The sequence below is a fragment of the Solanum verrucosum genome, unplaced genomic scaffold (genome assembly GCF_900185275.1).
Source record: "Solanum verrucosum unplaced genomic scaffold, falcon-dt-bn FXZP01000144.1, whole genome shotgun sequence".
Lineage (NCBI taxonomy): Eukaryota > Viridiplantae > Streptophyta > Magnoliopsida > Solanales > Solanaceae > Solanum > Solanum verrucosum.
The window spans coordinates 475,851-500,763 of record NW_026020773.1 but is presented as its reverse complement, the minus strand read 5'-3'; the positions used below and the strand labels follow the sequence as shown (position 1 = coordinate 500,763).

Sequence of the window (24,913 nt, the reverse complement as noted above, 5' to 3'; positions counted from 1 at the left end):
TAGAGGAGATGTGTTTTCCATTGTGAGAAAGAAGAGAGTGTTGAGAGCAAACTCAACTTTATTATTTCCTCAAGTTATGGAGGTTTAAATAACTATGTTTACATGTCCTAAAAAGGAAAGGAAATCAATACAAATCAATGCTTAATTACAATAGGAGTAAATTAAGCTACCTACTATATTTACATATATTCTAGAAGATTCACAAGGATTCTAATACTCTCCCTCAAGCTGGTGTATACAAATTATATGTACCAAGCTTGCTACACATATATTTTGTTGTGGAACCATCTAGGGACTTGATGAATATGTTTGCAAGATGATCATTTATCCGCACAAATCCTGTGATGATGTCTCCTCCGAGTACCTTCCCTCTGACAAAATGACAATCAATCTCTGTGTTTAGTCCTCTCTTGAAATACTGGATTTCGATGCAATGTGAAGTGCAACTTCATTATTACACACAAGTTCCATTTCTTTAATCTCTCCAAATTTCAACTTCTTCATTAGTTGCTTGATCCATATGAGTTCACATATTGCCACTGCCATAGCCCGATGTATTTTTCTGTGCTAAATCTAGCAACCACATTTTAATTTTCTGGAAAATTTTAATATCACCAACTATAACTTGGTATCTAGAAGCGGATCGCCTGTTATAGGGTGACTGCCCATCTGCATCTGAATATCTAACAATTTTCTCATGGCCTTAGCCTTCCTAAAGTGGTCCTTTCCCTTGAGCAGATTTTAAGCATTGAAGAATGCGAATAACTGCATTCGTGTGACTGTCACCTTGGAGAATCTAAGAACTGGCTTACAACATTAACTGTAAAGGCAATGTCAGGTCGAGCCACAGTGAGATAATTCAACTTTCCTACCAACCTCCTGAATCTTCCAGGATCACTAAGAGGTTCTCCCCGGCCTGGTAGGAGCTTAACATTTGGATCCATTGGAGTATCAGTAGGCGTGCAATCTGTCATCCTTGTCTCTCCAAAAATATCAAGTGCATACTTCTGTGAGATGATGTTTCTTGATTTGGATTGAGCAACCTCTATGCCTAAGAAGTACCTCAATTGACCAAGATAAATTGCTGAAAAAGGTGATGTTTCAGTTTGGTAATTCCCTCGTCATCATTACCTGTGGTGACTATGCCATCAACGTAACCACCAAGTACATGCACAAACCTAGACTAAAGTGACGATAAAACACAGAATGATCGGCTTCATTTCGTACCATGCCAGATTCCTGAATAACCATGCTAAACTTCCCGACCCATGCTCGAGAAGACTGCTTCAGGTCTTAAAGTGCTCGTCATAACCTGCACATCATGTTCCTAGACTACCTTAAAGCAACAACACCAGGTGGTTGCTCCATATATACCCCATCTTCGAGATCTGTATGAAGAAATATCCAATGGTAGAGAGGTCAATGCCAAACAACAGCCGTAGATTAGAAGAGACTGACTGAAGCAATCTCAGCGACAAGAGAAAAGGTATCACAATAGTCAAGAACAAAAATGTATGTGTAACCCTTGACTACTAGGTGAAACTTTAGGCAATTAATCTATCCATCGGGAGCAACCTTCACCATATAAATCCGACGACAACCAACTATAGACTTTCCTGGAGGTAAATGAACGAGCTCTCAAGTGCCACTAGACTGTAAGCCAGACATCTCTTCGATCATAGCTTGTTGCCAGCTTGGATGAGAAAGGGCTTCACCTGTAGTCTTAGGAATAGAAACAAATGATTGTGATGCAGAATGAGCGGGTGTAAAACCATGATATCTCAACCAAGTATAGATAGAGTGAGGATTATGAGTAGAGCGAAAACTTTTTCCAGTGGCAATGGAAGAACTATGTGTAGACAAGTTCACAGGAGGAACAACTGGTGGCGGGCGTGAATCATTTGGTCTAGATGAGGAGCGCGGACGATGATGATAAGTCTACAGAGGTGGAGTTGGAGCTGAGGAAGATGTAGTTGTAGAAGGTGAAGTGAAAGGATAGACTATGGCAAGATATCAAAGATGAAATTGGTATTAGAACCTCAGAAATGCCTAGATGTTCAGCGGAAGAGGATGTAATGTAGGGCTGACCTTCAAAGAAAGTAACATCAGCAAACATAAGACATAAGGTAATCGCTGGGTCAGGTGAGATGCTTCCATATACCTTTTGTACCCTCGAATAGCCGAGAAACACATTTAAGAGCAGAAGGAGCCATTTGTCTTTACTTGGAGTGAGAATATGGACAAAGCATGTCCTCCCAAAGGCACGTGGTGCAAGACAAACCAAGTTGATTGAGGAAACAAACAGAGTATGTAACCGATTTTTAATAGCAGAGGAAGGTACCATCTTTTGAAGTTTCGATAAACTAGGGTGTCCCAATTGTATATGGATTAAATCTGGAGAGTCGCAGACCGAACAAACTGTAGTGGAACTGAGAGAATTGAGACAGTAAAGTCCACCTGACTCACACCTTTCGCCAATCATTTTTTCCGTACCGAGGTCATTTTAACAAAGAAGTTGTAAAAGAATGAGATGAAACAATATAATGTTCTTGCCAAATGACGGATCGACAGAAAGCTAAAAGGACAACCAGGGACAAAAAGAAAATTATTAGAGTCAAGGAAGCTAAGGGATTGGATTGACTAGCTTTGGTTGCCATGGCTTGAGAACTATTAGCTAACGTAAAAGTGGGAAGGGATTGAAAATAAGTAATATCAAACAATAAAGATTTGTTACTAGCAATGTGGTCAGAAGTTCCTGAGTGGCTGAGTCCATGACCCAAGGACCAAATGTGGTGGACTGTGAGATACAAGCAATAAAATAATTTTTTGAGAGAAAAGAAGACATATTTTCTGAAAAATACATTGCAGGTCCAAGGTTTTTTATTCTCTAGGGGTATGGTGCATATACCAGTACCACCTATAGGATCGGAACCCTCATGCGACCCCACGCAAAAATTTCCGCTGCAGTTGGGTCCCTCATGCGCTCTCACACGCCACCTGCAACTTCAGATCTCCGTCGCTACACGCCTCATGTGCCGGCGGATGTTGAGTTTCCGGCAGTATTTTCCAGTGATCTTGCTTCTTCATTCCGAGGTTGTTCATATAATTTTTCCTGATTCCGACCATTTTCCGGTGATCAGATCTACTTTTTCCTGTTTTAGTGACTAATTTTTTCAGATTCCGGTGACAACATTAAGTCTCGGGCCAGAATTCACTCTGTTTCTTGGACACTAATAACACTCTATTTTTTGCTTTGACCCCTTATGTTTCTCGGATCCGATGTTTTTGGTACTAAATCTATGGTTCCAGCAACCTAAACCATGGTATCACCACAAAAGCCTTGATAGATAGTGCGAACTACTTATCTTGATTTTCTCTGTTTAGCTATGGTGCAAAGGACAAGGTGTTTGAGATCACTTGTTCAAACAGGCTAAAGATATTACTGAAAATGATAGGGGGCAAATAGAAGAAGATCGATGCTTAATTGTGTAGTCTGTTGTGGAAATCTATTGATTAAAAGTTGATGTCGTTGTTCCGACCATTCCAAGCTTGCTTCTCAGTTTGAAAAAAGGCTCGTGGGCTATACACAAATGACATATCCTGCTTTTATAAGATGGTTTCTCGGTTTATCTACCTTAAAACGCATGGTTCAGATATGTTTATGTTGCGTTTTGACTTTGTCTCCCGGGATCCACCACAGGTTGGGTTTGAGAGCCGTGTGATGGGTGACTATCCAGCACGGTTCGGAGAGCACTTTTAGTCTGCGCTGGTGAATGGAAGCCCTTGATTTGGCCAGGAAAGACTGCACTGCTTTGGGCCCAGGAAGCGAAGGGAATGAGCTCGGTTGCTTCTCCTCCACACTTCTTTTTCTCCGTGCCCGTTCCGCATGCGCTTCGCGCGCCATTGGCGCTTTGTGGCTCGTTCTTCGAGCCCTGCTTCTCCCTTCCCCCTCTCCCCGTTCCTACCGTCCAAAACAGGCCTATTGTTTGCTCTAGTTTTTGTTGTTTTTGATGTTAGAAACAATGGCTTGGTTAAGGGAACCCACCGGAGCCGTAGCGAAAGCGAGTCTTAATAGGGCAATTGTCACTGCTTATGGACCCGAACCTGGGTGATCTATCCATGACCAGGATGAAGCTCGGGTGAAACTAAGTGGAGGTCCGAACCGACTGATGTTGAAGAATCAGCGGATGAGTTGTGGTTAGGGGTGAAATGCCACTCGAACCCAGAGCTAGCTGGTTCTCCCCGAAATGCGTTGAGGCGCAGCAGTTGACTGGACATCTAGGGGTAAAGCACTGTTTCGGTGCCTTCTGGTTTGCACTAAAGTGGCTTAAGTAGCCCTCGAGGAGTCCGTTTATTCTCTCCGTCTGAGCTTTCAAAGATATACCGACCTACGGCATCTGACCATCAGATGCTGTAGGTCGTCTTCTAGACTTTTTTTTTTCGTTTAGTCTGACTATTTTCCGAATTTTATATATGAATGAAAGCTACGTTTCGGCAAATTATATAAACTTACTAAGGAAGAAAGAGCAAAACTTTTCACATAATTAGATTAAGATCGTAAAAACAGAAGCTTGTAATATAGCTAGACCAAATTCAATAAATGGAGTCCGGTAATAACATTATGAAACTGAACCCATATGGCAGAAAGCAGAAGCGGCGGGTACGTTTGTTCGGGTTCATTCATGTCCAATAAACTTAAAACAAAAGGAGATTCGGGTTTAATACCCATTTTCAGGAGCGGGAATCTTGAATTGAAAACCCGTTCTTCTGTCCTCGCCACTTCTTTCGCTGACCCTATCCACCACATCTATTTCCTGCCCGCTTGTAGCGGTTGGTTAGGCTAGGCCGGTTAGAACCTCTCCGCAGTTCTCGATTCTGATTGAACTAGGGAGGATCGGTATTGCTGGGGGAGATTGTTCTTCCTCAGTTGGCTTGTTAACCATGGTCTCTTGAAGGTTTCATTCTTTTGGCTCAAGCAGTAGGTCCTTCGACCCTCAAAGCAATACGGTATGCTCCTTCTATGCTGTCCAGAAAAGACAAAAGCAATTCATTCAGATTGGACAGGTTCAGGCGGTAATGGAAGAATTTAATGAGTTGTGCCTGCTACTGAAGTGTTGAATTTTGGAGCACCATCATGGTTTTAGTTGTTACACTTTCTGGACTAACATCTGATTTTGACTCGGTGCGGGATCAAATTTCGGAGGCCTTAGCAATCAAAGAAGAAAATATATGAAAGAGAGGTTACAAAGGCTGAGATATGCAAAAATGTCGCAATTTCTGCAAGAAAACTCCAGAAACTTTATTTTAGCATTGAAGGCTGAAATCACGCTTTTTCTGTATGTTGGCTCAACTTGAGGGAGCTAAGTGACTGAAATCTTGTTTTTGGCAAAGATTCTGCAACAGATGTTCCATATAAACCTCCCTTCTGTGATGATGTTGATTTCGTTCTCTAATTTACATAATTTTTTATTGATGGACCAAGATTTAATTTTCTCCTTTGTTTCTCCAGTAACATATTTTAACAGTTCTTTCTCTTGCTCAGAAACCAGGAGGTATTATAGCACTCCTTGATGAAGCTTGGTAAGCCGATTTTGAATGAACTATTTTTTAGTAGCTTTTGTTATTCTTCATTCTCATTGTTTAGATGGTCCAAACATCCCTTCTGTTTACCCTATTTATAGTCATTTCTTAGGGCTTAGGATATTCAGACTACTGTTATTTTGTTTCTGCAGTATGTTTCCAAGATCAACTCATGAAACGTTTGCACAGAAGCTCTATCAGACTTTCCAAAACCATAAACGATTCAGCAAGCCCAAGTTGGCTCGTTCTGACTTCACTATTTGCCATTATGCTGGTGATGTAAGTCTTTTCATCTACTGTAACAAATTTTGAGCTTAAATCTTCAACTTTATTTTGAAGCCGTGGATAATTTTACATTTTCTTTTCTTACAGGTCACATATCAAACAGAATTGTTTCTGGATAAAAACAAAGACTACGTTGTTGCTGAACATCAGGCTCTCCTGAGAGCTTCAAAGTGTTCTTTTGCATCTAGTTTGTTTCCAAAATCAGTGGAAGAATCCTCAAAACAGTCAAAGTTCTCTTCTATTGGTTCTGGCTTCAAGGCATGTTGCTTCTGTTTTCTAACGTATTTTGCTCCTCTTTTCATCTATGCAATTACACAGAGATATATTGAATCATCACATATTCTTTTATATACTTTGCAGCAACAACTGCAGTCTTTGCTTGAAACTCTGAATGCAACTGAACCCCATTATATTCGATGTGTAAAGCCAAATAATCTGCTAAAGCCCTCTATCTTCGAGAATCACAATGTTCTGCAACAGCTGTGCTGTGGGGTAAGGAAATGTATTGAATTTTTTTCAAATTGGTGGCATATATATGAATGGAAAGTTTGTGCTCACTGTTTTTTCTTCTGTAGGGAGTGATGGAAGCAATAAGAATAAGCTGTGCTGGATATCCTACTCGGAGACCCTTTTATGAATTTTTAGATCGCTTTGGCATCCTTTCGCCTGAAGTTTTAGATGGAAGGTACCTATTTACCTTGTACTATTTGATCAGATTGTCAATGTGTTGTGATTTTCTCTGACTAACTTATGACAGTACGGACGAGGTCACTGCATGCACACGCCTTTTAGAGAAAGTCGGCCTTCAAGGATATCAGGTAATACATTACCTCATTAGAGGTTATAGTTTAAACATGAAACAATTCAAACTTATCCAGTTCATTTCTGTAATTTTGGAGTCTCTTACCAATTTCAGATGATAACCTCTCTTGACAGAAAGTCTGTTTTTATCTCTTTTAACTGATATTTATCTAGCATATTTTAGCACATTCTTCATTCAGTAAAATGTTTAAAGAATTCAGTGGTTCCATTTTGCATTTGTTGCACACCTGAATCCTATCGGGCTTTTGGCAGGTCAGATATTTGGTGAATAATTAATCTGTAAATTCTTTCGTCTTTTTGGTGGCCTCCTCTCGTTGCTACGTGTACTTCCTTTCCTTCTTAGCATCTCTATATTCTAGGTATTATTGGTTATATTGTTCAGTTGTATTATATGCTCATCTTTCTTGTTTTTTCTTGTAATTTCATGGATGCACTGTGAATTTTTTTAGTTTTTGAAATTTTCTAGTTTTGTGTCTTTACTGATCATGATAGTGTGTATCCCTTTCATAAGTATAGTATTTTTTTCATCTTCTTCCCAGAGTTCTTTTGGTTCTTGTTTTATAAACATATGCAGAGGATGTTGGCTTTAAATTCCACAAGCATCATCCTTAATGTCTAGAACATATTTCATACTTTCCTGGTCTTTTTACTTTGGTCAACTGTAAAATATTTCATTCTTTTAACGATCTAAAAAGGTAAAATAAATAAATAATCAGAATCCCTCTGGATTTCGTTTGTGAGATGTCTTCCATGTGGAGGAAGCTTCAGGAAAGCCAATCATTTGTCCATTTTGCCTTTGCAGATTGGTAAAACAAAGGTGTTTCTAAGGGCTGGGCAGATGGCAGAGCTAGACAGTCGCAGGACAGAGGTGTTAGGGAGATCGGCGAGCATCATTCAGAGGAAAGTTCGTTCTCACATGGCTCGAAGAAATTTTACATTGTTACGTCAGTTGGCAATAAGGATACAATCGATGTGCAGAGGTATTTCATTTGCTATACGCTTGGATTTTGGGCTCGTAGATTAAAATCTATTAATGTTTTCATTTCTCATTGTTACAGGAGAACTTGCTCGGCGTGTATATGAGAGCTTGCGGAGAGAAGCTGCTTGTCTGAAGATCCAGACAGACATGCGCATGCATCTTGCTAGGAGGGGTTACAAAGAATTGTGCTCTGCTGCCGTTTCAATTCAGACAGGAATGCGTGGGATGGCTGCACGCAATGAAGTACGATTCAGGAGGCAGACAAAAGCTGCCATTATCATTCAGGTAAACTTTTTGTAATGGAAGAATAATTCTTTGAAATCTTGAGAACTTTTCTAATTTAGGATCAACAGACTATTTGGAGTAGTTATTCTTGCTGCTATTGCTCTACCTGTTTATTAACTTAATTCCTCGGAAGTTGTGATTCACACTTTATAACGATCTTCATGCTATATGTACAGAGTCATTCTCGTGCATTCTTGGCCCGGTTGAAATACAAGAAACTCAAGAAAGCTGCTATTACCACTCAATGTGCTTGGAGAGCTAGAGTCGCTCGTGGGGAACTACGGAAACTTAAGACGGTGATATCTCATTCTTCATCTCCTCTTTATCCTCTTTATCGATCCAGAGGTTCTTAGCTGCTACAGCCTCTGTTAGCATCTGTATTCTGAGTTGATACACAGTTTAAATTTCTCGGAAATGTATTAGATTACTGTATGCTTAAATCCTGTAGAAACTAACTGCAGTTATGCTTCTCACTGCTCATGCTTACATCAAATTTAGACCTCTAAATTCTCTTTCATGCTTTAGGCCATTCGTACTTGGAGTGAATACTTTGAAGGGTATCAGCATTAACTTCTTATAAGCATTTAAGTAACTGCCTTCAAGAACTTGCAAGCTATAGTACACAACTGGAAATTTGTCTCTTAGTAAAACTTAGGGACTCATTTTTTGCAGCCAGTTAGAGTCTCTGAGTACACAAGTCATAATGCCATGCTGCTAGAGTTGCATTTTGTCAAATTCCCCTACGGCCAAGTCGACTTTGCTTTTAGATCCATGAATTGTTGTGCAAGACAGATAATTTCAAATGATATTTTGTATATTCATCCAGATTTGATTTATCTCACATTTTAGTGCCAGCTCATGTTGCATTCAATAGTTAATATCTTCTAGGGAAATCCCCAGTTTTAAATTTATCGACACTAAAGGTTAGAAAGTCAAGTTTATGCATTTCATGCACCATGTTCAGTTTAAACAACAACGTGATAGTTGGCCTGCTTGCAAAAGTCACCCTTTCTTTATTACTATACTTCTGATTGAATATCTATTGTTTGTTCTCAAACAGTTCCATTTTTGTTCGGAGTTCCATTCTAACTTATTTAAGCATAGGCTGCAAGGGAGACTGGTGCACTTCAAGCTGCAAAGAATAAATTAGAGAAGCAAGTTGAAGAATTAACTTGGAGACTACAGCTGGAGAAACGCATGAGGGTAAATTCTTTATCTTAAGATGCTGCTGTGCCCTATTCTTAAAGCATAAAGGATTAATCATCTAGAACACACAATGCATTAGAGGAACACAATCTTGAAATAATGCTGTATGATGGACTTGGTGAAAGCTTTTAAGTGTTTGAGCATGAATCTAATACTGTAAATCCTCATATGAGTCCATGTTGATCTGTTAAGCTGTGGACGGAAAAAACAAACTTTTTAACTAGAGTTATGTTTTTCAAAGAAAAGCTTCGGAGCAGGAATAGGTACATCATACATGCAATTCTATAATCATATTTGACGAAGGAAACACAAACAAAACCACTGCTGATTTAGGAATATGGTGACTTTTTTCTGGTTGTGTCTCACAAGTCACATCGTTGTCAACACTACCTCTGTGAGATTGGAATCACATATACACTCCCTATTTAGTTGAACTGGTAGCATGAAGTAAAATGGACCATAATTTATTGATGGGCCTAGTTGACTAGAAGTATTTGCTTCTGTCAAAGTGGAATAGGAATATAAGAAAATGGTACAAGCATAAGCTAATTCCGTCTCTACCACTGTATGCTTTTAAGTGTCTGCCTTCCAGTTTAAACAATATAATTCTGTTTTTGTAGGCTGACGTGGAAGAAGCAAAAACACAAGAAAATGCAAAACTGCAATCAGTTTTGCAAGAAGTTCAACTACAGTTCAAGGAAACAAAAGAAATGTTTGTCAAAGAATGTGAAACTGCAAAAAGGACGGCAGAGGAAGTTCCTATTATGCAGGAAGTTCCTGTTGTTGATCATGAAATGATGAACAAACTTAGTGTTGAAAATGAGAAACTAAAGGTAGGTTTGTTGAAACAAGGGAGTTTCAAGTGTAAACGACTTTCTTGTATTCACGGGAGCTACTTGCACTCAGCTCTTGATGCTCCTTTTTGTTTTTGATTTCAGTCTTTGGTAAGCTCTCTAGAACAGAAGATTGATGAGACAGAAAAAAAGTATGAAGAGACAAGCAAACTTAGTGAGGAGAGGTTGAGGCAGGTGTTGGATGCAGAGTCTATAATTGTTCAGTTGAAGACTACTATGCAAAGGTTTAATGAGCTTATGTCATAACGCATAAGTAGCTTGAATGGATAATCTTATGGCAATTTTATTTTTATACAGATTGGCTCGTCAGTATAACTCAATGTAATTCATTTCTACTCCTCATTGCATTTTCTGGTTATAGGTTCCAGGAAAGGAATTTTGATTTGGAATCTGAGAACCAGATTCTTCAGCAATCTCTGTTAGCCCCTGCCAAGCAGGTTTCAGATCATTCACCTAGTTTGGCTTCCAAGGTATTTGCCCTTAAAATTCAATTATTTATTAGTTTCTTTCCTTCCCTCTTTCCCTTTGACAAATTCTACAAATTCTGCCTATCACATTGACACTATTATGTAGGTGCAGATAGAAGAAAATGGCTACCACCTCAAAGAAGAAACTAGAACCAATGTAAGATACTCTTTTCTTGTCATCCTGCAACATCATGTGAAGTACAGGTGACAAATAGGCAGGTTTGGTCAAATCTATAAACGGGGCACTATACAACCAACATAATAGTTTGGTTGGGTCAAATACAACAACAACAACATACCCTGTGAAATCTCACAAATGGGGTCCGGGGAGGGTAGAGTGTACGCAGACCTTACCCCTACCTCATGGAGGTAGAGAGTGTTTCCAGAAGATCCTTAGCTCAAGTGCAGCAAAACCAAATTGCATCAAATAATTGGTCATAATCCATCCAGCCCAACATGACCCAACCTTTTCTCCTTTTTATTTTGGCTTTTCAGAAAAAGTATGTAAAATCTTATATATTTATTAGCTTAAGTTTTCCAAATTTACTTAATTGTTAATTCCCAATCTCCAAACTTGATTTCGTATGCTCGGGTTTGTGTTGCATTTTGACCTGTTGAGTTTCACTCTTTTGATCCATTTTTGACTCAATAGTTCGATGGGTCATTCTGTTGCGATCCTTGGGTCAAATAAAAAAGTATCATACTTCAACACGTTTGAATTAGTGCGGGTTGAGTAGATTACTAGAAAATGGCTTGATTTTTCCACACTAATGTTTGGTAGTTGTCAAATTCCAATTCATGCTCCATGCTTATGAGATGATTGACTTTTGCAGGATCCACCAGGTTCAACACCTGCTAAAAAAGTTGAAACCCCTAATAGCAAGTCAAGGAAACCTCCTATTGACCGACAACGTGTATGTACTTCCCTGGCGAACCTTTTGTGTCAAATTTCCTAATGTTTGGTGGAGAAACATTTTATAAACTGATATCTTGGTGAACCATGCTGCAGGAAGACATTGGTGCACTCATTGACTGTGTGATGAAGGATGTTGGATTCAGTCAAAGCAAGCCTGTTGCAGCTTTTACCATCTACAAATGTCTTCTTCACTGGAAATCTTTTGAAGCAGAAAAGACTAGCGTGTTTGATCGTTTAGTGCAGATGATTGGTTCTGCCATTGAGGTAACTAAATGGAGAATTGCAACTATTGACTTTGAAACAGTGATAGAAACAATGCAGTAAAATGTGTTTACCCAGTTATATTGAAATTTGAAACTAAGATGGAAAATAGCTCAAAGCTTCAACAGAATTTCATTAGCTATTCCTGATTTCACTCAACTACCTGCTGTCAGCATTTGATAAAAAATCAAATAATCGACCTGCTTCCACCTTTGATTGTCGCATAGCATTTATATAAATTATTGTTGGGAGAGTGTCACTATGATATTCATCAATAAGGCTAGCAGAGTTATAACTTATTCCGAAGAAAAAAGATTTATCAGTGTTATAATCTCATTATCATATTATTTGCACCAAAACATTTGGATTAGTTTTAGTTATTTATAGCAGTTCGATACATTTTTTGATGTGATTGATATTTCATTGGTGTGATGGAAAATCATATGATAACATGTCAAGAAAAATCATTTAGTGGGTGCTCAAGAAGCAAGAAATACATACCAACTATATGAAGGATATGTACAAAGGAACATCACGGTCTAAATAGTTGGTGGTAGGGGAGGATTCTGTAAAAATGGGTTTACACCAAGGATCTACCTTGAGCCTGTTACTTACTTGGTGATGGATAATTCTATGGTGCATGCTTATTGCTAAGGATGAAGTGTTAACTGGCAAAAACAGCGAGAAAGTCATCCAGAAGTTAGAATTATGGAGAATCACTTAGTAAGGGTTTAGGATAAATAGAACTAAAACAAAGTATATCTCGCTGCAAGTGTAGCCCCCATAAGAAGAATGAAGGTGAAGTGAGATTTGACACAACTATGGTGCCTACATTAAAATAATTAAAACTGCAAAAATTTCAGCTCCTTACGTTAATAACTGTGAATACCATTATAACCTGCATTGTTACTAAAGCATATATGAGGAATGTTGTCTGTGTCATTCTGCTGCTTTGTGATGAAATCTTATAATCTTCAAAAATGACTCCTAAGGTGATAAGAAGACACAGACGCGATTAATTTCTTAAATTTGGAGGTTCATGTTTCAGTAGACTTAATACAAACTAGAATATGATGAGAAGTCTTCTAATTGCAGAATCAAGATAGTGATGACCACATGGCATACTGGCTGTCAAATACCTCGACATTGTTATTGTTAATCCAAAAAAGCCTGAAGCCAGACAGTGCAGTTGGTGAGACTCCTACCCGTAAACCACAGCCTGCAACATCCCTGTTTGGGAGAATGACAATGGTATGAGAACTTTTCATGTTGAGTTAGTTCTTCTTTAAAACTGATTTAGAGTACTAAAATCGTAGCTATAGTAGTTTTGCTCCCATGGATGTACTAACTGATTTTTCTGTTCTTTTTTTCAGGGTTTTCGCTCGTCCTCTTCTGACATCAATCTTGCTGGAGTAGTGCACCAGGTTCAAGCAAAATACCCAGCTCTGCTTTTCAAACAGCAGCTTACAGCATATGTTGAGAAAATGTATGGAATTATTCGTGATAACTTGAAGAAGGAGTTAGGGTCACTTCTTTCCTTATGTATCCAGGTATGTTGAATTTTACAAACTGCAATCCACCGTCTTCAATAAAAAAGGCCTTCCTGCATTTCTTCATGTTTCTTCTTGCTTTGTGCTTCTAAAACTTCAGGATGGCTCTAAGATGATATTGCACAAATAGAAATTTACAAATCTTTTCAACTTAATTTTACTTCTTGATTAACTTTTTTGCATGATTGTCAGTATTCTCCTCTAAGCAGAACCCTGGTAATTTAACAATTATTACATGATGTCAAATAGATGCACTCATCGAAGGAATAAATAGTTCTTCAATTTTGTGATTTAGTCTATAAGCATAATAACATGACTAAACCTTAATCCCCACTAGTTGGTATCACTGATATTTATATTTGTTTCCATTTTATTCTAATTTTCCTCCTTCGTCCACATTCATTTCGACAGGAAAAAGCATCACATAGAAGTGTAAAATTCTGAATAATTTAATAAATTTGAATTTTTGAAAATTGTGAAAGTTATATTAAAATGAAAATAGTGGGGAGAGTACAAAATTTTCCTCTTATACAGGTGAATTTGTTTTATGTGTTTAAAATGTTTCCCTTCTACTGTTTAATGGGATAATATTGACGGGCACATCGTTTTATAGCTTTTCAATTTTTTTGTAAATTTTCTTCACTTCTATCTTTTTTTCACCTGTTTTTAATTGTTTCTTATGATATATTTCAATTTATCACTGTGTTTTGCTTTTCCTTCTAAATTTTTTGTACTGCGGAGCAAGGTGGACATTCTTTTGTCTATTAAAGCCTTCAGCTTTTCGCATAATAATATATGATATGTTGAAAATTCAGGCACCAAGGACCTCCAAAGGAAGTGTGCTAAAGTCTGGTCGATCCTTTGGCAAAGATTATTCAATAAATCACTGGCGAGGGATAATTGAATGCCTTGATTCTCTTCTCTGTACTTTGAAAGAAAACTTTGTAAGGCCTCACAGACCTTTTCCTGTTTCACTATCTTTCTAGTTATAAGGAAAGCTAATATTTGCTGCCTTCCATTCTCAGATGCCTCCGATTCTTGTTCAGAAGATATTTAGTCAAGCATTTTCATACATGAATGTACAGCTCTTTAACAGGTGACCGGGGTTTTCTTATCTAAGTTGTCTTTAGTTCTTTGTCAGTTTAAGCTTTCTAATCTCATTTAAATTATGCAATCGTAGTTTTCTTCTTCGCCGGGAGTGTTGTACATTCAGTAATGCAGAATATGTTAAATCTGGCTTGGCTGAGCTAGAGCTGTGGTGCTCCCAAGCAAAGGAAGAGGTAATTTATGGTTCACTGTTATCACCTAAATGAAATTTTTTGGATCTAATTCCTTTTTTTTTTTCATTTATTCCTGGCTTGCAGTATGCTGGCTCATCCTGGGATGAACTCAGACATATACGACAAGTTGTTGGATTCTTGGTAATGTTAATATATTTCAATCTTTCTTTTAATATTTTTTCTTCTTTTATCATTGTTTAGAAGTAGCCACATAACTTACCACAAACCAAGTTTTCCACACTGACCTATGCTGAAAGAGTAGGACATGGGCCAATTTGCATATCCGCACTGCAAGGTTATTAGATGCTAGATTTTAAGAACCTTACATAATCATTTATCTCTAAACATATATTACATGGATATTGACTTCCTCAACGTGTTGCCTCACTATTATTTGATTCTGGTAGTCTATCTATCTAAATGTGACATCTGTATTTCCTTTATCCTTTTTTATTTTTGGGAAGTTTTCTTTTAATCTCAGATGAAAGTGTTTGAGCAAGTAGATATGGTTTATTGTGTAAGAAAAAAGTTCTGAGACATTGTGTCTGGAAATGAATTAGTAGTAAGCGGAACTGCTGAAGTTTCCCTGAGTTTTTTTGGTTAGTTACTAATTTCTTGTGCTTCAATATAAGCATTATGGATATTATGACTTGGCTGCTGCAAGATAATTGTTGCTTTTCCTTTTTTCTTTAGAACTTGCTTATGTCTATTAATATACATATGCAGTGCTATCCACAATTGATATGGAGTTTTCTGTTAATTGTTACTCTTTTGCAGGTTATACATCAGAAGTACAGAATTTCGTATGATGATATCACTAATGATTTGTGTCCTGTAAGTCAATTTTCTCCAACAACATTAGCTCTGAGTCCACTATTGTGAAATGCATTTATAGAAGTATTAAAATTTAAGATCTTCACCATTTTGCAATATAGATATGAAGAGTTCTTTGTCAAAACTTTCTTCTCTACCAGTCCAGGACAGAACTTGGTTTATCAATTTATCTTTTCTGGTTTCCATTTCATCGAGCATAAACCATATCACCTTCCTTAAAATGTGAAATTCTGGTTTTACAGGTTCTCAGTGTCCAGCAACTTTACAGAGTTTGTACTCTTTACTGGGATGACAAATACAATACACGAAGTGTCTCCCCAGATGTAAGTTATGCGTGGCCGATGGTATTTTTCCGATTGAAGTCCTACCTGTGCATGTTCTAGTTGAACGTTGAGGGAATTTTTTTTGTCCTGACAGGTCATATCTAACATGAGGGTACTTATGACAGAGGACTCGAATGACGCCGAGAGCAATTCTTTTTTGTTAGATGATAACCCAAGGTGAGAAACTATTCAATGTTTAGAAAAGTTATGTCATCCTCTGCCAAAATTGGCACAAGGAATTTTCTTGGATGCTTCTATCATGATTTTGCCTTATATTGTGTCGTTAGAACTATAACCTGGAAGCTTTCTTTATGTACAATGTGGGTTTGTAAGTGTGCTCTTTATTTCACAAAAGCATAAATGAAGCATAAAGGAGCTTCTCATATTCCTCATTCTTTTCCTATTGTGCCCGGACTCTTCAAAAATGTCGCCACGTGCGTGTCAAATCCTCCAAAAGTAGTGCACTCTTGGAGGATCCAACACGGGCACGGCATCATTTTAGAGAATCCAGACAACATAGTTCTTTTGTATTGCCTTAAAACATCCACCAGTTCCCTTCATTCAGAATTATCAGAGAAAATCATAATGGGAGCCCTCCATACTTCGCCATCGCCCGTAACACCATTCCGGGATAACTCCATCGTCCAGGGTTGTGAAGTTGCTCTATAACACAAGAATATGATCCTTGCACATTGAACACCAACTTATACAATCCAATTTGTCCTCCTTAAACTGTTTGCTGTAAGAATTGCATTCCATGCGGCACATGGTTTGATGGAAATAGCTTTCTTCGGCATATTTGTCTTTCATATTCTCTCTTCTGCCTGTCTTCATGTCTATCCTCTTCAGTAAGCAATATCAATAAGATCTTACCGTGAATGTACTTGTACCTCAAGTGCTTCTTGTGATTAGGATAGCCATGGTTGCAATAATATCATCTGTAAAGCTTACACCCGTGGACACAACACCTACTTTAAGATTGAATCTCCACACCAAAAATCCAACCAAAAGTTGTACCCCTAATTCCCGGCATGAAGCCAATGAACCTTGTGAAGTCCTCTTTCCTTATAATCCCTTCCCATGCGCTTACTATATGTATGCACATTACGTAATTTGAGAACCATCTACATGCCTATCATATTTAAATCTCCATAATCATGTCCCAGTCATGCTATACACTCTCTATTCCATTTTATATGACACACTCTGTTTATTCTCTGTTTGAAAAAATGGTATGTTTCTATATTAGGAAATTTTTAACTTTGATCTTCAAAACATTCCGGTCCTCTTGCTTTATGATGAAAGGCCACAAAGCAGAGCTTTCGGATTTTCCAGAGAAGAGGGATTGAACAGTTTTTCCGAAAGAAAGGATTGATTGAATTATCTTATTTAGGACATCATGGTTAGTCAGAAGAACAAATGTAATGGAGTTGATGGATTTACCTAGGTCAGTTTATGGGCTTATCGGTCAGAGCAAGCACAACACTCGTACTCCTTATTACATGCTTTTATAAATATAGAAATGTCGTGACATCTTTAAGACCGTAAGTTGTGAGGGTAATTTTGGCATGTGCCTGAAGTCTGTCTTTCTTTCTTGAACTCCATCCATAATCAAACTTCACCATATAAAATGAGAAATGGAATCTATTCTCCTTAATCCTAACCTTTCATCCCTTATAGGGGGGGTTTGTTATTTTCTTTCACTCCTCCATGTGCTTATTTCTGTTCCCCTATTTTCCTTCTTATGGAAGATCTCTCATCATTTTCTCTAAATTTGCGTTTACTTATGGGTGGATACAGAACAGTGACATGAAGTATGTAGTTATGCAACTCTTGTTTCTTCCACACACTCAACCAAATGCCAACTCTAACCAGTGCATCTTTTCAATTGCAGCATCCCATTCTCAATTGAAGAGGTTTCAAATTCACTTCAAGTCAAGGATTTCACAGATGTAAAACCTGCAACCGAACTTCTTGAGAATCCAGCCTTCCAATTTTTACATGAGTGAGGGCTAGGAACACCAAGATTTTCTCGCGTTTGCATGAAAAATTATTGTACCATCCTCGACAGTCATCCTCGATTTCTTGTACATTCATCTTTTCCTAGTTCAGTTTTTTTTACCAATATATCTTGATGTAATATAATTTTCTTTTGTGTATAGTTATAATTCATAGCAAAAGGTGTAGTGTGTAAGCAGTTGAGCTTTGTATCTCTTTTGGTGGGGGGCAAAGAACAACACCTTTTTTTTGGGGAAATTAGGACCAAAGCATATTTGGTTATATTGAATGGTGTAAATGTTGTGTATCCTATCCAATTTATATTTGTTCTGAAGATTTCTGAGAACAAAACACCATTGAAAGCACTATTCGTTTGGCCAGAAATGGTCTCATATCGTCTCTCACCATAATTTCCTGAATGATATGTCGTATGAGACTGTTTGTTCATCTTCGTTCAAGAGTTTATGAAAGTATATCTGTTACCTTTGTCTAATGAGTGCCTTCTGCATCAATATTCTGCCTTCTTCGTCTTTGATGTACTTCACTTGGTCTAAGTTTCGGACCTTTCCTCTCTATTACCTTGGTTAGTATGTACAACAAACGTTCAGTAACTGTTGTTTTTGCTACCGTAACTACCAACTTCGCCTCTTTTTTCCTTATTATAAATCATCTAATAATAAATATATACATTTATATAATATTCTTTATTATACATAGTGTATTAAATATCAAGATATTTTGTCAAAATCTTTAGAGCAATAATTGATGATGATTCTAATTCTATAAAAATGAGGAATTATGATATTATCTTACTACTCTGTCCAACAATACTTGTCCAGTATGAACTTTGCAAGTAACTACTCCCTCTGTCCCATTTTATGTGGCAACATTTCCTTTTTGGTCAGTCCCAAAAAGAATGTCACATTTCCTTATATAGAAAGTATTTAAAGGTACAATTCCTTTTTTATCCTTGTTGGTCCCACTTAATCTTAAAATAATACTCCATACATTTATGAGGAGAGAGAAATTGAGTCTACTTTTTAAAAGGGCAATTTGGTAAACATTTCAAAGTCTTCATTTATTTCTTAAACTTCGTGCCCGGTCAAATGTTGCCACATAAAATGGGACGGAGGGAGTATTACTATATCATCATTTGAATATAATAAATACAATGTCTTAAATAATAGAGAAATAACTATAATTAATGATAAGTGTAAATTATCCATTGATTAAAGTAAACAAGTATTGTTGGACATCTCAATATAATATAATCAGTGTTTTCAAGAACGTTTTTGGGGTGAGTCTTGGGGCGGGGCATACCAAAAATGCTCCAGTGCGTAAATTAAAGACGTGGATCCATAAGGCGCAAGTTCTAAAATTTGAGGCGTAAGCATCGAGCATAAAAACGTAAGTCCTGGGCATAAAAAATGTAGGTCCGGGCGTTTTAAACCTTTTTTTTTCTTTAAATCATATTTTTTATTATTGGTGTGATGATATTTCTCAAATAGTAATTATATAATACTTTTTTTCTTCATTATATATTATTAATACTTATCTCAAATAAATATAATTTCTATATATTATAGGTTATTTATAAATTATTTGTAAAATCATTGAAATGTTTACTTTTGCTTATTTTATTAGTCATAAAACTATAAAATTGAATATACATGAGACTACACCCCGTAGATCCATGGAACTTACGCCCCGTGTCTCGGGACTTACGCCTCGTCCATACGGTATAAAACGCCTCACACCCCCACCTTTTAAAACACTGAATATAATGGATAACTATTATTCGACGGACCGAGTAAAAAAAAAAGTAATTTTACAAAGAAAGTTGTGTTGAATTCCATTTGCTATTCCATTTTATTTTTTTTTCTGATTTAAGCTTTGATTTGTGGATTCTTGTGCCTCTTATTGTTGCTAGGGTTTAATATTGAAATTTTTGGTATAGAGTGCATGTGATTTTAGGTCTTTTTGGTATAGAGTGAATAGGTTAAAAAAATCCTAATTTATCACCATTTGCGAGTTTTATACCTAAACTAGTTTATTGACCCCAAGTCTTGTGATGCTATTTGGTAGTTATGAGTTAGCTGATATCAGAAGAGCAGATTGATACAACTTTATTAAAGAACGTTACGTTGTTGATGTATTTGTTGGAATTGGAAGGGGGAAAATGGAGTATTATGTGAATGATTTTGAAGATGCAATGCTTAGAGATTCTCGAAAAGTTTGCAAGTTGGATCGTGGAAGATTCTTATTCGGATTATATATTGAAGATTCAACTCATTTTTATAATTTTCTTCGTAAAAATTATAATTTTTATAGTATTGAAGTGCTGATATGTGTGTTCTTGCACAGGCTGTAATTAAGTTCAGGCACGTTCTGCCAGATGATACCATAATACAACCATCATCTTCTATATCAACATTTCACTATGACGGCCATTCTTTGGAGCTGATTATCAAATTATGTTCTCTATAACCATATTTCGCTATAGCAGCTAAAATATTTCGTTTGGCTGTAATGGGTTTAACGCATAACACAAACAGATGTCTGCATTACTCCCTTTGATGTTAAATTCTTCGACAGTAACGTTGGCAAGGTAAAATTTACTTCGTCTCTACCCAGTTTTACATTTCATATTGAGATGCTAATAGTCTTGTTGTTATCTAAACCTCTGGCTCTCCAACATAATTTTACTATGTTGTACTCAATATTTTGAACACTTAAGTCTTTTTAGTGTTGTCAAAGGTGCGCTTAAGCCCTGAGACGAGGCTCAAAACGTGTTGAGCATTCCACCTCACTTTATGTGCGCTTCAGTGTTGTCATCAAGGTTCTAAGGCATTCTTTTCCTTGACAATGAGCCTCTTCTGAAGAGGTGACACTAAACATAATGAGTGATCTTAGGTGTATTTATGCGCATAATAACTAATTTAGCCCATATATCTTAGCCAAGTTCGAGAGCAAATTTCTCGTTTGAATTGCATTTTTAGAGTCAATTTATTGTGTTTCCTCTAACCAAGATGATTAGGTGTCTGTAGGGTGAGAAGCAAGCAAAGGAGCTAAAAAAATGAAAGCGTCCAAGATGTTGGAAAATAGAAGTCGAAGTTGCTAAGGAGAAATAGGACTCGAGAAATGGCCAAGAAGCTGGAAAAATACGCTGCAAGAGAGCACCTCCGCGTCGCGGAGCTGAAGCCAGAATGTGGAAAACGAATTTCACAAAATAGTGGAATGCGCGATGGAAGCGCATCGCGGAGTTGGCTCAAGCTATTCAAAATGTGCAGTGAGGGAACAGGTCCGCGTCGCGGACCTGGACTCTAGATTTGCATCGCGTGTTTTATTTTAGACTATTCCAGATTTGCATCACGTGTTTTATTTCAGACTATTCCAGATTTGCATCACGTGTTTTATTTCAGACTATAAATAGTCCAGCTGTATTATTTTATCATTATTCTGTTTTTGAAAAACGAGAGAACACGATTTGGGCGATTTTGCGGACTATCTCTAGGGTTTTTCTTCTACTCTTTCACTTTGGTAAACACTTTTATGATCCTTGAACAATATTTGATAATGATTTATTCTATAAGTAGCTAAATTCCCTTATTCTAGGGTTGTAGCTGCGATTAATGGCATAATAGTATTTATTTCTAGCATGAGATGGGTTTTCTTATGATTTATGCTTGCATTCTTGTTTAACTATTTTGATGATTGATCAATATTAAAATAAACTCATTGTCCGCTCTTGAACTTGGAAGACGAATAGAGGGATAGACCAAGGAATGTGAGAAACGTGTTCATTCTAGGGTAAAACTTAGAGTGTTTCGTATATAGGATAGGATTATACATATATGCCTCGTTTGGTTAGTAATTTTAGTTAATAGTCTTTTCTTCTCCGTATTTAGTAATTTTAGTTAATAGTCGCATAGCATCTTATTCTTCAATTTTCACTACAACATGTTGCTTCATTTGCTTTGGGTATCTAGTCATTGCTATGCCGTTATTATCCTTTCAATCCTGCTTTGATTACATTTTTTAATCTATCGGAAACAGCCTTGTCTACCTCACAAAGGTAGGAGTAAGGTTTCGATACATCCTGCCCTCCTCAGACCCCACTTGTGGGATAATATTGGATATATTGTTTGGTTTTGTTGGTTTTTGGGCCAACTCATGTGCACCTCGATTAATATCACCTAGTACCTCTGTCCACCAAGGGTTCAACCAGCATTGAGTGCTACAGGTAACTTTGTCCACAAGGCTTGGACAGAGGGGAAGAAATCACCTAGTTTTTTGCCTTTCCTGAGATTTGAACAACCTCACGGTTCTCAATCCACTTTATTACACTCTTGGATGCTGGGAAGTTGCTGCTTTTTGCTGCCACCTGCGTACATTCGATGCTATTTTTCTTGAAAGTTGATTTGGTATTGCTATTAGTAGTTGACATGGAATTACTTTTTTCCTCTTTTAGCGCTTGTAATATGGTGTAGTGTTGTGTGTGATTATATGTGTGGTTTTTTATTTGTCATTTTCAGATTGCGATAAAATGCCTGCTTCCATAATTGAAATGAACCTGAAGAATATAATTGAGTTTGAGGAAGGATGGCATTTTATACAGGAGGCAATCGAAAAAGTGAAGAGAGTTCTGGAAGGACAGACAGAACCATTCAGGGTTGACGAATGCATGATGTTATACACGTATCCTTAACATTTGTTGTTCTTGAAGTTTGTCTTAATAAATGAAATATTATTTGTTTGGCAAGTACACACTGTATTGTATTGGTAATCTTTAAAACGTGGTAAACCTGCACTCTTGTCGTGGGAGGAAGCAGAAGCGTATTCAAGATTTTAGTAGCTTTTTACATATATATAAAATCCGTGTTGAAAGTCTTGGAGCCGAAAGGTTACATCCGACCCCAGGATGAAGCTTCTCCTTAATTTGAAGAGTAGACTTATATATAATGTGTTCACAGAACCGTCCTTACAGTTACGCTTCGCAGCTGTATGATAAGTACAAGGAAGCACTTGATGAATACATCAATTCTACGGTAAGAAGCATTAACTTTCTCTCTTATAGTCTATGTTGTTCAGATTCTTCAAAAAAACTCATTGTGTGCGGATTCGACATGAATGCTACAGTATTTTTGGAGAGTCCAAGCAACATATCTTATCATAATCAGGCCAACATATTGTTGCTCTTGTATTGGTGTAACTGACACATGCTAGTCAACATTATTTGATCTAATTTGAAAAGGATAGAGGCTATATTATTGAATTTATTCTAGTTGCTTTGCTAATCGCTGTTCAATTTTGCAATCTGTGTTTGTATTCTTTATTAGGTTCTGCCTGCTTTAAGAGAGAAGCAGGATGCTGAGTTTATGTTGAGGGAGCTTGTGAAGAGATGGGAGAATTATAAACGTATGCTCAGGTGGCTCTTTATATTCTTCCATTATCTTTCACGGTATCATATTGCCCGAAGATCGCTACCTACACTGAACGATGTTAGTCTGACATGCTTCGACAATTTGGTTTGTTTCTTGCCAATCCTAATTTTGAATAAGAATTCATCATATCATTGTTGTGTGGTCAACTTATTTCTGTTTTTTTGTTGACAATAGGTTTATAAGGATTTGAGCAGTAAAGCTATAAATGCTGTTATTATGTTGGCAAGTATCATATCTCTTATTTTTAGTTTTCATTTTTCCCGAGTCTTGTGATACTATATGCTAGTTATGAGGGTCTAAATTAAGAGTTTGCTCGTGTCAGATTGAAAAAGAACACGAGGGTGAACAGATTGATAGAGCTTTATTGAAGAATGTTCTTGGTATATTTGCTGAAATTGGAAGGGGGGAAATGGAGTATTATGTGAGTGACTTTGGAGATGCAATGCTTAGAGATACTGCAGCTTATTATTCTCGAAAAGCTTCAAGTTGGATTGTGGAAGATTCTTATTCGGACTATATGTTGAAGGTACAACTCATTGGTTATTGCTTTAAATTGCCAGAGTAAATTGTGATACCCATGCTTTGCTAACACAGGTGGAAGAGTGCTTGAAGAAAGAGAAGGATAGAGTGTCTCATTATCTCCATGTTAGTACCGAGAAAAAACTTCTGGAGGTCAGACCTTCTTTATGTTGAAAATCTTCCTTTAGTTGGATTTGTTTTCGATGCTGAGACCAAATTTGTGCTGCAGAAAGTGAAACACGAATTGTTGGTTGTGTATACCAATCAGTTACTTGAGAAGGAGCATTCTGAATCCCGTGCTTTGCTCAGAGATGATAAGGTATTGGTTGCTTGTTTTGCTTTTCACTATTAGTTTTCTGGTAGTTCTGATTAAATGCTATTTGTTGCTCTCTCTCTCTCTCTCTTTGGCCTTACGGCTTGATACAAACAAGATTGTGCAGAAATAGAAAGAAACCCTAAGTTCTAAGAACAAGAAATAAAAGATAGAAGATAGACACTAGTACGGAACTAATAGACAATAATGACTAAATGACAACCCTCAAGAGGAATGCAAGCAAGCAACCCCATCAATATTGTCTAGGTCTAAATGCACAGCACAGGCACAATGACACAATTATCAGGGGTGCGCTCTACCACTGAGCTAATAGCCCGTCGTGCGAGCCTCCCACTGGGAGCCCGCTATGCCAAAAGTGAGAGAAACCCCATCCCTCTCTTTCATTTTTCCGCCCTCATGTCGCCACACGGGGGAACATAGGGACGTAAAAAAGGGGGTCCTATCAACTTGTTCCGACCTAGGATAATAAGTTCATGAGCTTTGTCTTATTTCACCGTCAGGAAAGGAAAGAAGACTTTCATCTTTAAGTTTAACTCAGACGTAGCTCCCTTCTTAGTAGACCTAACAGGTCTATAGAAAATATGCCCCAAAGTGGCAACTGAACAATGCAAATCGGGCTAAGTACTCTGCCCGCGATGGTATACAGACAGCATGTGACATTCTCGGTCCATATGCAATGCTGAGGATGAGAATCCAGATAGACTGTCTTGTATAGCATATGGACTGTATGTGGATTTTCAGGTCCGTATGCAGCACCATGGATGCATGACCAGGCTTGCTAGTGTTTCAGGTTTCCTTTTGCTCCCAAGTAAAGGTTCCCCGGTATGGATCATATGAGACCTTCACGGACCGGGCTTGGCTCCATTCTGTCCATGACTGTCTCTTCCGCCACCTCTCCTCAGCTCCGAGTATTCTTTTAGGTGGAGCCTTGTACTTCCATTTCAGCATGTTGACCTTCATCCCTTCCTTCCAAGCA

At 37.5% G+C, this 24,913-nt stretch overlaps 1 protein-coding gene across 2 annotated transcripts in view; it reads left to right on the top strand.

The window, feature by feature from the left end:
* Nucleotides 1-23,363, top strand: part of LOC125812839 (myosin-6-like) — a 30,144-nt gene extending 6,781 nt beyond the window's left edge. Inside the window, exons 14-41 of one of the 2 annotated variants that reach the window (XM_049492294.1) lie at nucleotides 5,543-5,580; nucleotides 5,733-5,859; nucleotides 5,953-6,116; nucleotides 6,219-6,357; nucleotides 6,441-6,550; nucleotides 6,623-6,683; nucleotides 7,490-7,667; nucleotides 7,746-7,951; nucleotides 8,128-8,247; nucleotides 9,056-9,154; nucleotides 9,778-9,990; nucleotides 10,096-10,235; nucleotides 10,373-10,481; nucleotides 10,585-10,635; nucleotides 11,312-11,392; nucleotides 11,488-11,658; nucleotides 12,751-12,906; nucleotides 13,029-13,205; nucleotides 14,021-14,149; nucleotides 14,231-14,301; nucleotides 14,386-14,485; nucleotides 14,570-14,626; nucleotides 15,263-15,319; nucleotides 15,562-15,642; nucleotides 15,737-15,819; nucleotides 22,628-22,688; nucleotides 22,980-23,168; nucleotides 23,259-23,363. In XM_049492294.1, coding sequence (XP_049348251.1) covers nucleotides 5,543-5,580; nucleotides 5,733-5,859; nucleotides 5,953-6,116; nucleotides 6,219-6,357; nucleotides 6,441-6,550; nucleotides 6,623-6,683; nucleotides 7,490-7,667; nucleotides 7,746-7,951; nucleotides 8,128-8,247; nucleotides 9,056-9,154; nucleotides 9,778-9,990; nucleotides 10,096-10,235; nucleotides 10,373-10,481; nucleotides 10,585-10,635; nucleotides 11,312-11,392; nucleotides 11,488-11,658; nucleotides 12,751-12,906; nucleotides 13,029-13,205; nucleotides 14,021-14,149; nucleotides 14,231-14,301; nucleotides 14,386-14,485; nucleotides 14,570-14,626; nucleotides 15,263-15,319; nucleotides 15,562-15,642; nucleotides 15,737-15,819; nucleotides 22,628-22,688; nucleotides 22,980-23,168; nucleotides 23,259-23,357 — 3,267 coding nt within the window. In that variant the 3' untranslated portion in view covers nucleotides 23,358-23,363. Of the gene's footprint in view, nucleotides 1-5,542; nucleotides 5,581-5,732; nucleotides 5,860-5,952; nucleotides 6,117-6,218; nucleotides 6,358-6,440; nucleotides 6,551-6,622; nucleotides 6,684-7,489; nucleotides 7,668-7,745; nucleotides 7,952-8,127; nucleotides 8,248-9,055; nucleotides 9,155-9,777; nucleotides 9,991-10,095; nucleotides 10,236-10,372; nucleotides 10,482-10,584; nucleotides 10,636-11,311; nucleotides 11,393-11,487; nucleotides 11,659-12,750; nucleotides 12,907-13,028; nucleotides 13,206-14,020; nucleotides 14,150-14,230; nucleotides 14,302-14,385; nucleotides 14,486-14,569; nucleotides 14,627-15,262; nucleotides 15,320-15,561; nucleotides 15,643-15,736; nucleotides 15,820-17,536; nucleotides 17,869-22,627; nucleotides 22,689-22,979; nucleotides 23,169-23,258 lie in introns of those variants that run through there. The other variant, XM_049492295.1, reaches the window with a different exon arrangement.
* The last annotated feature ends 1,550 nt before the right edge of the window (nucleotides 23,364-24,913 follow it).